Source organism: Colias eurytheme, chromosome 6 (genome assembly GCF_061535395.1).
Source record: "Colias eurytheme isolate Ceu_HAF_F1 chromosome 6, ilColEury1 Martin Lab GWU primary, whole genome shotgun sequence".
In the NCBI taxonomy this organism is placed as follows: domain Eukaryota; kingdom Metazoa; phylum Arthropoda; class Insecta; order Lepidoptera; family Pieridae; genus Colias; species Colias eurytheme.
The window spans coordinates 10,623,619-10,637,616 of NC_142985.1; the positions used below are offsets into that span (position 1 = coordinate 10,623,619).

Genomic DNA, 13,998 nt, shown 5'->3' on the forward strand with positions numbered 1-13,998 from the left:
TTTTAACTAACGGCGCACGATAGCCGGGGATCTTAACTATTTAATAGTTGGATGTTTGGGCATTAGATACTAACTAATATTATAAAGGAGAATAAATCTGTCTGAATGAAATTTAGTAAAAGATTGATACTTTAGAGAGAATATATAATAAAATGATCCCGGAAATCCAACGGGACGGCAAACTTTCAGGTATTTTTTTGACTACGCGGGCAAAGCCGAGGCCGGAAAGCTAGTGTGATAATATAAATGTTGTAAATGTGTAATTTGCTGAGATATTTCTAAATTAAGCTTTTGATAACCTTGGCAATAATATTTTTATAGCTTGTAACATAAGTACACAATTTCACATATTTTTATTTTGGTGAAAGCTTATTTTAAAAATACATGAAACCTTCTTAAGGTCTTAAAACTCTATTGAGTATGGGCAGTATTTTTTTACATTTTTTAAAATATTGCTATCACTTATAGTACCTATGCCAAATAATTATTTGCAACACCTTTGGTATCTGATTTTCAAATTATATATCGACCATGAATTGAAATAAATCTTCAAGGACGCTTTACTTTTATGTCGTAAGATTTAGATGTTTATTTTATTTCCATAAATCTATACAAAATGTTCAATTATACAGATTAATTAACATTTATTTTAACAGTGTTATTCTCTAAAATTTAATAAATTCCAACACTATGTTCACAAAGTGTTGCATGATTGACACCGGAGCGCGAATGTCGCAAGCTTCGACAGTTGGCCAACACCTGTTGGACTGCTTCGAAACGTTTTGACACTTTTATTAAGTTTAGTTTAAAGAATTTGTAATAAAAAAATACTAGGATAGGAATAAATAGGAGAGGTTTTATTTCAAATATACAGTTACAATTTAATAACGCTTTCAAATGTATAATTCAAGATAGATTTATTTATCATCACATTTCGCGAATAGTGCCACGAGTTTAATAAATATTCTACAAATTTTGTATACATAACATTAACTTTAAAATATATGGGATCAAATAAATTATTACATTAATATTGCAAAATTTCGTAATTAATTATAATACCACCAAATACGAAATTTTTTACAAATTAATCCATGAAAAAATAAAAATTAATCCGTTAAAAATGCAGAACATAACAAACATCATTAATATCATGCATTACGTTGCAAAAAAATTCACAAAAGTGTTTGATCATTACAAGAAAATACGGTTAAAAAAAATGTCTTGATGACAGGCGGCTTTTAGCTTACGATAATGAAAATGGCGACCTCGTACCAAATTTTTAAATCGCATACATTCAAAACCTTGATTTAAAAATCTAGACTGAAGTTCAAAGCGTAGTCGTGACTCGTTAAAACAAAGATTTTGAGTTGATTTTGTATTAACGACCAATTAGTGTTAATGGATAAGACGATCAACGAAAAATGGTTAATATTTAGACAATTTTATATTGTAAAGCCTATTAATTGAGTTGTTAGAGAATGGAATGTTGTATTTTATGTATAAAGACTTTTAGTTAACCTTGTTATTTATTTAATTTAATCAGTCCCGGTCTGCCATATGATAATCGTATCACATAGTTATGATCCTTCTGAATTTCTGCCAAATTGGTTCATTAAAGTTTTATTAGATAAGGAACAAACATGAGCTTCAGTTCTTTATCAAATAAACTTTTTAGTTTTGTATTCAATAAGAGTGTTTTGTACATCAATTACATTTTAATCAATAATAAAGACATTAAGTGCTGATGAAATTTTAGTATGGAACATATAATCATAATGACAAGGGTTTGAGAAATGATTTAGAATTTATAATGTCCTGCAATTCATCTTTCTGACGAAGAAAAACGTAGCGTGAAATTTAATTTTGGGCCAACTCAATCAAAAGGTATCTGCTGATTTTGCTTGGTCATAATTTAACCGTAATGTAGGGTCATCATCCTTAATAACAATAATTAATTTAAATGAATTCGTATAATGTAATCATTACAAATTACACGTATTTAAGAATGTATTTAGTTGTATTTACTTGGTTTCTAATTAGTTTTAGCACAAATTATTAATAACAAGTTTGGTTATGAAATAATGCGTTTATGTCTGAAATATATGCTGTATGTATCTATCTTTTACATTTATTGTTGCAATAGGACTTCTTTAGGACCCCCCCATCAGTTCCAAGCCTTGTCGTGGCCGGGGGGGCTCAGTAGCTCGGAGTGCACTGTGTACTCTGGGTGAAGCTAATTGGACGCGGAGGAGCTGAACGGCCGGTCTGTCGTCTGACGACTCGATTGGCTCGACGGCCAGGGATCCATATAGCTGGCTGGCTGGCTTGAAGGCCGGCTGGCCGAGCTGGCTGGAACCGGCTGGTCACACCGGCTGCCTCGCAGGCTGGCTGAAACCGGCTGCTCCACCGGTTGGCTGGCCGGCTGCCTTGGGCGGCGGCTGGCTGGCTTGTTGTCACCGGCTGGTTGTCCGGCTGGCTGGCTGGCTGGCTGGATGGCCGGCTAGCTAGCTAGGGTCCTCCGGGGGGCCAGGTTTGGCTCAGGTGCCGTTGCGGTACGGCGATGGATGGCGGCCAGCGGTCGCGGCCTGGCGATTTGGCTGGGAAAAAATGAGGTTGGAAGGTCGATCGGGGCTCGTTTGGGACTCGTTCCGACTGACTGGCAGGGGGCCGCGCTTTTGCGGCGGCGGATGGCGGCCAGAGGCCGCGCGTGTTGTGTTGACTACCAACAAAGCAGGGGGCGGGATCCCGACACGTCACTTTGGTGACATGCGGTGACTCCTGTAGGTGGGTGTGGGGCGGCGGCGGTCCTGCGACAGCCGTCTGCCAACTCGTAATCCGGTCCGTGGGGCCGGACCGAGGGCCGCCACCTCTGGTGTGAGGTGGGGGCTGCGAGGGAAACCTCTATAAAAGTGCGCCGGAGGGTCCTTCGACGCGTGAAACACGTTTCGTAGGGCCTTTCGGCGCGCGCCCTCCGGCTGGTCGGTGCTGGGGTCGGGGGTTTGGGGAACGCCGATGATGGAACGGGGAACAATCCATTGTCGGCGAGTGGGTGGTGTGAGCTCGTGTTCCAGCTTGCGCCGCCTCGTGGTGGGTAATTTGGTGGAGGGCCTGGAAACAGGCAATTCGCGGAGGGCCTGGAAACGGGCAACTGCTGGGCGGGACATGCGGAAGATTGCGATAGTGTCCCCGCATCCCGCCTAAAGCAGTGCGTTGGTACACAGTGGGGTTTTAGTCGGTAGGAATCCGACATAACCCACGGCTCCTTCCCCGGGAGCCGTGGGTATCTTAGGTAAGATTTCCCCACTTAAAAAAAAAAAAAAAAAAAAAAAAAAAAAAGGACTTCTTTAGGAACCAACTTTGAATAGTTCTTCTATGTTAAATTCAATTAGGTCCAACCATTTGTATCTGTTTTGTTATACGAAACGTTTTCAATGGTTTACTTTCCTCAGTTATCATTTCTATGACCATAAAACATCAATTTGCTACGATACCGTTATTTTAAATGCAATGAAAGTTGGTTCCATCATGGTAGATGTCAAACTTGGGTAAATGGGCGGTCAGCACTGACCTATTGAACGTCGTGATGGAAACAACAATAGTTGCAGAGATTCGTGGAGTCAAGCGGATAGATCGTGACTCTTTGGTATAGATATATGGTGATTGGTGACTTGGTGTCGCTAATGTGATAGTATCAAAATGTGATATGAAAGTATTGAATTGATATTGACAAAACCTATACCTAGTACGCGTTTCAATCTTCGTCACTCCCGATAAAAGGAGGCATTTTGACTTCAAATTGAACTACTCAAGAATATTTTAGCTTAGAATTTGAAATCTTGGTAATATGCTAATTCTCTCGCTGCTAGATGTGCTATTGTTTTCACTTTAGGTACTTGTCCAAATAATAAAACAAATGTTTTTCACGTGTTTTCTAAATTAGGCCCATTAAAACCAACGAGGCAATCCTCTATTACGTATTATACAATCAAAGTTGAATGTTAAGATGTCGTAATGAGGATAGGACGGAACTGCGTAAAAGAAAAACGTCGGATGACCATTGTTAATTCGTTCCAACTTTGACGTGATTACGTGTAAGGTTAACGAAACCAAACGTTATATGATTTTTGTGCAGTCACCAAATTCAATAACCTCAGACCTACTAAGCCACTTAATTGAGAATTTTCCGATTTCTCCATACGAAAAGGAGGTTTAATAAGTGGTATTATCTTCTCAATGTCATTATTGTATCGTGTGAAAGTTGTAAATTCATATTCTGTACTATATTTAACCCTTAATTACAAACCAACCAGTTTGAATTCTAATTTCTCCAAATCAAACTTATGTAGAGATCGTCCCACAAAAGGACAGAAGATTGCCGTTATGTTTGACAACTGTAGAAATTTTGCAAACAAAATGGCTATTTGCATTTCATTAACTAGTAGGTACACAAAATCCAATAAGATAGTCGAAATATAGTTGTCGAAGTAAAATGTAATGTGAGTGTAAGAATTGCGTCGTCAATAGCATGTTCTCACGTCCTTAATAAGTGTGTAGTCGGAAACGGTTACAAAAACGCAACCGTAGACAAAGGAAACGAAAAAGTTATATGCACGCGGAACGACTTTGGGACATTCATGTTTATTAAATTATGTGGCTAGGCCATTGGCCGAAGCCACTGTTACGCAAAGTATTATGTAAAACTTAACGTAGATTTAATTTGGAGATAACGGATGACCCGGTAAACTTCGCACTGTCGTTTAAAAGGAAATCTTAAAATATTCTTTGGCCATATTTTAATAATTTACTGTTTTTTTTCTGTTCAGGTGGAAGAAATAATCAAATCAATTTAGACGTGCTTGAATTGTATGTATTAAGCTCGTTTTAATTGAAACGTTTTCATGTTCTGACCTTGTCCTCATTTAAAATACAAATTTTTGAAAGCGAATTTATAAATTTTCATACAAGTTTCACCCAAATATGATCGTACCTATATTATGTTTTCTTAAATATATAATAATATGCCGTAATATTATCCATGTGTTTATTACACCACTATATTACTTTTTCTCTAGTTTTTTGACTCCGAGTTACAGTTTTCTCTACGATAATGAGACAGTTGTCATTAATGGTATCTGTGAACCAAGGCATGACGATATGCCGGCTTGATTGATGTTTTGTGAAAGCTTGAACCGCGATCGTAGCGTTTGTTATGATTTCGATTAATGTTCTTAATTACTTACTTGATAATGATATATCTAGTCTTAATTAAACTGGCTTCGATTAATTAATGTTTGAGTTGGTTAATCTTCTTTTGATGTCTGTATGCTTTCGTATTATCAGAGTTAAATGTTTTGGTAATATGAATTAGTTAGCTCAATCTATTTTAAAGAAAAGTAGCATGTTTATGTTATGTTGAAAACAGCAGTAGTGTGAAATATGCATATGGGATAGACACAAAATATAAAGATCTTCCTGTAAGACTTGTAAGAGATTGCTCCCTTAGCGTTGAGGTCGACCTTTTGTACGATACTCTTTTCATATTATTTTCTTCTCAACTTTCAATCTCAACATTAATTTCCTTGGTGCAAATAAAGTGTAAAAATCTTACCTTATAAAGTTTATCCTTTTGATACCACACATCCTCCTCTTCTTCTTGAGCTAAAGCCTGTGAGAGATCATCACGAGACCGGGACAGTATCCGCCGTCGAGAAACCATTTCGCCTCCCGTCGCCAATTCAAATGGTCCTAGGCTGGAACAAAGAGAAATAATCATTAATATTGGTGTAATATTACATTACTATAACTAACTCCTCATGTATATGCCGAGGTAATCGATCATAAAATAATAGGAATTAGGTATGTAGGATGTAAAACAGAACGTCGAACTTTTTTAGTACAAACCTGTGTAAACTTATCAACAAAACCGCAAGCCTAAAATGTTATTCTATAAGCCGTTATGGTATGAGGAAATAATATTGCCAATAATTTTCTTATTGTATGGAACAAAAGAAAACAATATATTTTAACTCTAGCTCAGTCTAGCCAACGCATTAAATTGTAATTAAGGTAGAGCTGTTTTCTCTCCATATAAGTTTGTATAAAGATTTTTAACAAATAATATTTACTATTAAACAAGCAACTGTCATGACAAAGAAGATAGATTTACAGATAAATCTAAGGTTAAAGGTCTTACTTGTGGTTTGCGAAAACTTTCACTTGTTTATTTAATACTTCTATACGAGTATTTCATAAATTTACCTCAGAATATTCAGCATATATCAATTTAATTGCATTTATATCAACATCTAAGAAAGTGATCGTGAAAGTGAAAATTAAGGTTATAATTGTCAAAGATTAACAACTTAACAGAACTAATGACTTTCCTACGATAAGCAATTGACAAACATACAACAGGGATGAAAATTACAGTCTTTATATTGTGATGGATGATTGCTATCTATTACAATAAAACAATTGTTTAGCTTTCTAATATCGGATAAGACTATATACCCGCATTGTAATAAAACAATAGATTGTCGAAAGTATCATCAATTTATTTGATGCTGTTTGGTTTTTATTATCACTCTAATCTGTTGGATCATTTATATGTTAATTCAAATGAAGCTTCAGAAACAATGCATTTTGTCTTCGTATATGATAAACAAGCATTTACATACTAGGATTATTATTGATAGGGTGAAACATAATCAAATAATTTATTTGGAGAATGTCATCTTTCTCAACGTACAATTGTTTAAAATTATACGTTGAGAAAGATGCCATTTAAATAAAGAATCACTCTAATCCACTATTAAAAGATAAAAAATAACAAACAAAAATACCGAAAAGAGAAGAAAGAGACAAAAGAAGAAGAAAGAATCGGTGTAATCCCTAGCTCCTTTTGCTTCAAACATTCCGTATTAACATCTCCATGACACCAACTAACAAAGCATAATTTGGCCACGCTTCCTTCCGACTGCTAACAATGTCTGACATTGGATACGGCATTGGCTCGTATCTGCCGATCTCACAGTTCCTCCCATTCATGTTGTTAGTTGTTACAATGCTATTGTGGTGAAAGCCCAGATAACTTTGTTCTGATGGTACAGGTGTTTGGAGAGATTTATTGGAACTAGGAAGCTCTAGTTGGTGAAATGTTCTTTGTGTGTTAATGCTGGTTTTTTGAGGTGCTTGTTAGAGACAGTATTGGCAGTTGTGTTACACTAACACATGACATGTTGGCACATAGTACATATTTTTTTATTGTATTTGCAATTTTCCGATCAACCATACATGATTTATAGAAATAATGTAATTCCTGTAAACGTTATCTGACAATTTAGTAAATGCTTATTTCAATTCTTAATTTGATTTCCTTAAATTGATTCCCGAATCAAAAAAAATCTCAGTGAATAGTTAAATGCTCACAGTTATCAATATAAATCTTCCGCGCCTTATCAGTAATGAAAATAACATAAATAAAGATAATTTATCTACAGATAGACGAAAATCAATCACTCTTAATAGCATATAAATGTAGGCTGGATATAATGGGTATGTTGCACTGTAGATCCCGTTTGCTACATCGTGTGTACTGACCTATATCGACCGCTTGCTCTAGGGATGTCCAAAGTGAATAAAATTAATATTTACTAGTTTTTTTTTTAAATATTAAATATGTTGCTTTTGATGACGATGGTACAGAAATGAATTGGAGTATTGTTTTAATAAATATCGATCGTGAATAAAAATAAACGATCAGTGTATTTTTATCATTAAAATCTTAAACATATCGTGCAGATAATGTAATCCTTGGATATGTATTTTATTTTTACCTGTGTTTTTACTCTTATAACTATTAAATTTAACCTTGGTATTAAGAGTTCTTTACACTAAAAGTTTGCATATTGTATCGCACATTATTCCAAAATGTTGTGTATCATCTTTGAATTGTACAGATACAAAATAAATAAGTGACGATCTAAATTAAATAATAAAGAAAATAATCTGCGATTTAACAGCCTCATAAATGCCCTTACGTGTTCAAATCATTAATTATTACTGCACATACAAATATCTCATAAATTGTGTGTAATGTTATTTACATATTAAAAAACGGTATATTTTAAATTATCTACGCATGTCACAGCCCCGTTACGTACGGCTAGCGGGTAAAGCCTTTTTTTTTGTACTGAGGCATCTGCAATTACTACGGTAAGGATAGCACGTGGTGTGACGTCATCGTTTAGTACGAGAGATTACTCTAGCACGACAGTGATCGAATTTTAGGTTAGTTTTAGATTTATGAAGAAAATTGGGTTTTGTTAGACTGGTTTTGTGTTACTTAGTGTTAAACGAGGTTTTTTTTTTAAATATTTTTTTCTAAAACTGATGATGATAAATTATAAAATGATAATATTAATTAAAAAGCTACATTATAATGATGGTAGTTTAGTGGCAAAATATAACCACCGTTAAATAGTATTCTAGTCCACATTGCAACACTTGAAAATTCCTTAAAAATAACCAAAGCACATTCTTTCCACCTACTTTCCAAGTCAAATGAAAACGTGCTTGTGATCCTAATTGCATGTTTCTATTATGTCTCACAAAAATGGGGTATTGGCTATATAATTTGTTACGCTAATCTGATTCTTGTCTTCAAGACTTAAAGGCTAAAATTGTTTGACGAGGTTGTGTTTCACCACGAAACCATTTCGTCATTACTTACGGTCAAAGGAGCATTCTTTTTCAAAATTGGTCGCGTTCTATTTTCAGTGATTCTTTTTGTTCCACTTTTGCAATTACAAAGTGTCTGAATGTAAAACGTATTTCTTCGCTTAATTTTTAGTTATTGGTTTAGTTTTAAATGAATCATAATACCTATTGAAGAGAATTTCTGAAATGGATAATGTTTAAATAAAAATAGTTTTGGCTGCACAAGGAGGTATCAGAACTTCAATTCAGGCTAGTTAAGTTTCTGAGAGACAGTTGAGGTTTTCGTTATAGCTAATTCGTGCGTAGAATTATATTATCTGTATGCGTGCTACCACTATAATAAATACCTATATGGTTAATAAATCATAGTGAATAAACTAAACATAAACCTTTGAAACATGTCTTGAATGAACAACTTTCGCCAAAAATTCCTCAAACAAACGACAGAATCTTGCAAATTATTAGTCACATATCACTTGCAGACCGGTAGAATTTAAACCATTACATATTTCATTACCATAACAATCCATTACCTCAAGCAAATAGTACAATGTGATTTCACTCTCTACGCATAATGCCTGAAGAGAATGAACTGATTTGAATAAATCAACAGATTCAGTACACTTGTATTCATTTAAATAATATTACAATACCTGTTACGATGGCAGGTTTAGAGTGTCGCACCCAGACTATAGATAAAAAATATGCCAGACAGATTAAAAATGTTTTGATAATCAGAGTTTGTAGGTATTGAGGTAGATAGATTATTAATTCGTGAATCGATTGGCTCGTAGAATAGGTATCTTAATTAAAGTGTTGTGTAAAACATATTGTATTTTTGTATATAAGAATTATTTAAATTGGGTTTAATGCATTTTTTTGGTGTAGTAGGTATTATACATTTTTTCAATTTGGCGCCTCTTAGCTCTATTTCTTTATGGATTTGGATGTTTTTCATGTGTTTAAAACATTAAATTTTGGATTCTAGTGATACCTGTTACATTTACGTGGATATAGCCTTCATTCAGAAAGTCTAGTTTTAATGAACATATTTATATATATATTTAGCTTCCGTAAACATATTAATATTCACTTTATTCGATATTATTTACTAAGATATGTCTAGACCTCTATTTTTGTGTCTAAAGTCTAGACACTCATCAAAGAGTAAAAAATCGATTTACAAATTATTTAATAGTATCTTGATTCTCGAAGCCATGACATTTATTTACTTACTCAATCTAAACACATCATCAATTTGTCTGAATGTTAAATACTCATAAAATGTTTTGACGTTACTTACTCATTAGGATATCAAAGGCTTGCGAAAACATCAAAGAAATGAAATAAATTTAAACATTTTATAAATATCACGAGTCAAATAATGTGTGACCTTATAATATGCAGATGGGTTAAGTAATAGGTACTTACTCATTTTAAAATTGTTTCAAAGTTTTATTTTACATATCTATATCCCATATTATCAAGGTTTGAAATTGATACTTTGACAAAATATTGCATGTTGAAATGTAATAGTTTCTATAATAACTATCATTTATAGTGTTCGTACATTATAAACAACACTATTAGGCTATTAGCAAGCCTACATAATATAAGTTTACCACAACGGTCGTAGAGCGTAGGAAGATTTATGGCTAAGAAATTAAAACAATTTATCATTTGTATTGCTTAACTGCATCATGAAATCATCGTAGTATGTCTATAAAATACATTAAAAATATGTTAGAAATAGAAGATTATTCAATTTATCATAGTTTTACATTCCGCGGAAGCGAAAGCGGAAAATTAGTTTTCTATATTAATATATTTATCGCAATATGGCGATAAACTTTTTAAAACATTTATAAATTATAGTGGGATTAATTTTCAACTTTTAGTCTGTGAATATTTAAATTTACCCTGAGACAGCAAATTGATTTTCCATATCATTCACGAAAACATTATTACGTCTTTTTATTATCGAGGACAGTAGTATACTAATATGAAATGAATATCTCTTTCTTTTGACTGTTTTTGAAACAAATTAACCAGATAATAATATATTCGTACACATCTGCATCTAGTTTAAACTTTAACCACAGAATACGTAGCTAAACGCTACAGAACGGACACTCTCCGCCTCCCGCCAAAATTAAACACTTACCTCACCCCGCACGATAAGCCTAAAAATGGTCCGTATTTTTCTGCAAGGACGATACGCAACGAAGATTGACAACATTAATCAAATAATAGTTTGGAAAATCCATAATTTTTTTTAAATAATTATTTATTAATTATTATTTTTGTTTATTTAATAACAATTAAACCACATCGAATCAGACCCTGAAAAATGAAAGGGTTCTATTCCTGAGCATACTCAAGCGTAAGAGAAAAAAAAAGACTCGATTAGTAAAGTATTTCGGTCGCTATCGTGTTAACAAGAAAAAGGATCCGCACATACAGACACACGGACGTCCAAGACAGAACTTTTTTAAACTGTTTTTTAACTAGTTTAAATAACAAAAATGACATCAAAAATATCATGAATGTTAAAAATAGTGTTTTTTCTTAATATGTGTGTGTATGTATTATCTTACAAGTGCAATGTATGATACATAAAGACATTTTAAGTTTGAAAAATCAGATGTTTTGCGCGAAGTGACAGTAGTACCCACCTCAACGCTTCGCATGAGGCGTGCAATTGACTTAAAGTAATTTTATTATTTTGGATTTGTAATTATCGTTTTTCGTAGAAAATGGTTAGATATTGTGCTGTTTACGGATGTATTTCATCAGAAAACGCGAATTTTTTTTTACGCTAGTCACAAAATATGTGCCAACCATATAGCGTTAACACACACATTTGCAGTCTCTAGTAGAGACTGCAAATGTGTGTGTTAACGAAGATTGACAACATTTAATGAAGATTGACAACATTAATCAAATTGACTTAAAGTAATTTTATTATTTTGGATTTGTGATTATCGTTTTTCGTAGAAAATGGTTAGATATTGTGCTGTTTACGGATGTATTTCATCAGAAAAACGCGAATTTTTTTTTACGCTAGTCACAAATGTGCCAACCATATAGCGTTAACACACACATTTGCAGTCTCTAGTAGAGACTGCAAATGTGTGTAGAGACTCTCTACAGTGTGACTGTCAAAACGATAATTTTTTATGGAGTGTCCGGGGTGTGCTTTAACATCAACATTGTCCCGTACAAGCTTCCAAAACTTCCAAGAACAAATGATAAAACGTCCGCAGATTGCGCGGGTCAACTTCGCTAACTTTCGAGAAAATTCTGATAGCGGTGACAGTTGACACGCTATTGACGAAATGATAACAAAACTCGTTGGTCAAACGGTAGATGAGATCGCGGGACGTGCAATGTCAAATGTCTTGCAAGATTGCACCTAGGAAACCTGTTTGAGAGGTTATATTATGATTTGTAAATTTTGGTATGTTTAGATTGTATGTTACATACTGATATGTGCCTTGTGTTAAACTTTTGTCCAATAGATGCCAATTTGTATGTCTTTAATTTTACCGTCTTATTTTTCTTTTATAATTTTTTAATCCTTCATTATATTAAATAGGTTTGCGGCAATAAATACTCTGTAACATAAAATAAATCATTAGGTACTATTACATCTTTTTGAGATTCTGTCAAAGTGATAAGTGTATGGGACACCAAAATAATTGTTTAAATATTTTAAAATTCTTACATATAATGTTTCCCACGTTATTTGAGAAGACTATTCGTCCCGAATAACTATATACTGTGGTGTCAAGCAATCCGCTATATTATACAATATACATGCTGTCTGTTATCTGCCGTTAGTATCTCGCAAATACTAATTTTGGATTCTAAGCACACGCCGGGTTAAGTCCTATGCTACTGAATAATTTCGTCTCGCTCATAAGTAGTATTGAGTGAAAGAGATAGCACGTCACTGCCAAATTAGCTTGACCTCAACTGAAAAGTTTTGATGTAGGTGAATAAGATTAAGAATTTGCCAGATATCACAAAATTGCACGGCTATAATTCAATTACTAATGTTTTTATAACTGTTTGAACAACAGAATTTTTTACAAACACTTCGTGCACAGTTTAAGAAAACAAATGGGGGATTTACACACTGTTGTTTCGTGGAACAAAGAAAATGTCTAGATATTTTTTAAGTTCCTAAATCATGACCTCGGTCATCTGTATACCATAATTTTGCTAACAAGATTTTACGGTTAACTCGGTCTCTTTGACCGAAAACCGGTTGGAGTTTTTCGTGTGTAACTTTAGATAGAACAATGCTAGTTTACGAGATCAAGATTTAAAAATTAACTATGTAACTGTAAAAAATATAATCATATACAATGTACATTGTAGATAATACATGACGTCTATGTATGTTTATCTTTAGTTTTGTGAGTTGCATAATATACCTTTTGTGGTGATCAATGCATATTCCGCAAAATTTTAAAGTATTTTTGTATAATCCGGTATAAATTTCGATTGAATTACCAACGTAGCAATTATCCTCAACGTAGATATATTTTTGCTAACATATTTTCAGTCATAAAATGTCATGCAGTTGATTTGTATCGTGATATAACGCTATTTTATGAAAGTACACGAGTAATTTATTTCACTCATCAGCTTGATTTATTAAACGTATCATAGCAAATTAACAATTATATACAGCAATATATTGATCAAATTTACGTGCACTGTATTTTATATTTTAAATCACGTCTATATAAGGATTGTACCAAAAATGGTAGCACGGTGTGTGATTTTTTACGAATAAAGCCGTGAGAAAATATCAATTGTTATCTCAAGGCTGACACAAAGATATCTAGAACTAATTTCCTTTTAAGTGTATAACGACACCCGAGCGCAGCAAAAAACGATTAAAACCCAAGTAATGTATTTTTATAAGTTGTAGTTAGTATTAAAAGGTTACAGTTCATGTAATGTTTGTGTTAATATTAGAACGCGGTTTTGTTGTTCCTTTTTTACAGCAAAAATTGGTTGTCTGTAAACTCCGTTTACTGAAGATAGTTGAACGTGACAACGTCCGATTGTACTTCTTTGTCGCTCGTTCCACGCTCTCGCTTGCACTTCAAGCCTTACATGGAACGCCTCAGAGCGAGGTAACGCCGCATGAGTCATGTTTTTTCGTGCGTGCAGCCGGCTCTATCGAATTATAAGACGTTGTCACTTGTCACGTCAAAAAATATCTAAGATCGTTATCCTCCAATACTATTTTAAAACTTC

General features: G+C 33.8%; 1 protein-coding gene across 1 annotated transcript in view; it reads right to left on the reverse strand.

The window, feature by feature from the left end:
• exp (expansion) overlaps positions 1 to 13,998 on the reverse strand; it is a 156,034-nt gene that overhangs the window by 59,710 nt on the left and 82,326 nt on the right. Inside the window, exon 3 of the mRNA XM_090102620.1 lies at positions 5,612 to 5,753. Coding sequence (XP_089958746.1) covers positions 5,612 to 5,753 — 142 coding nt within the window. The remainder of the gene's footprint in view (positions 1 to 5,611; positions 5,754 to 13,998) is intronic.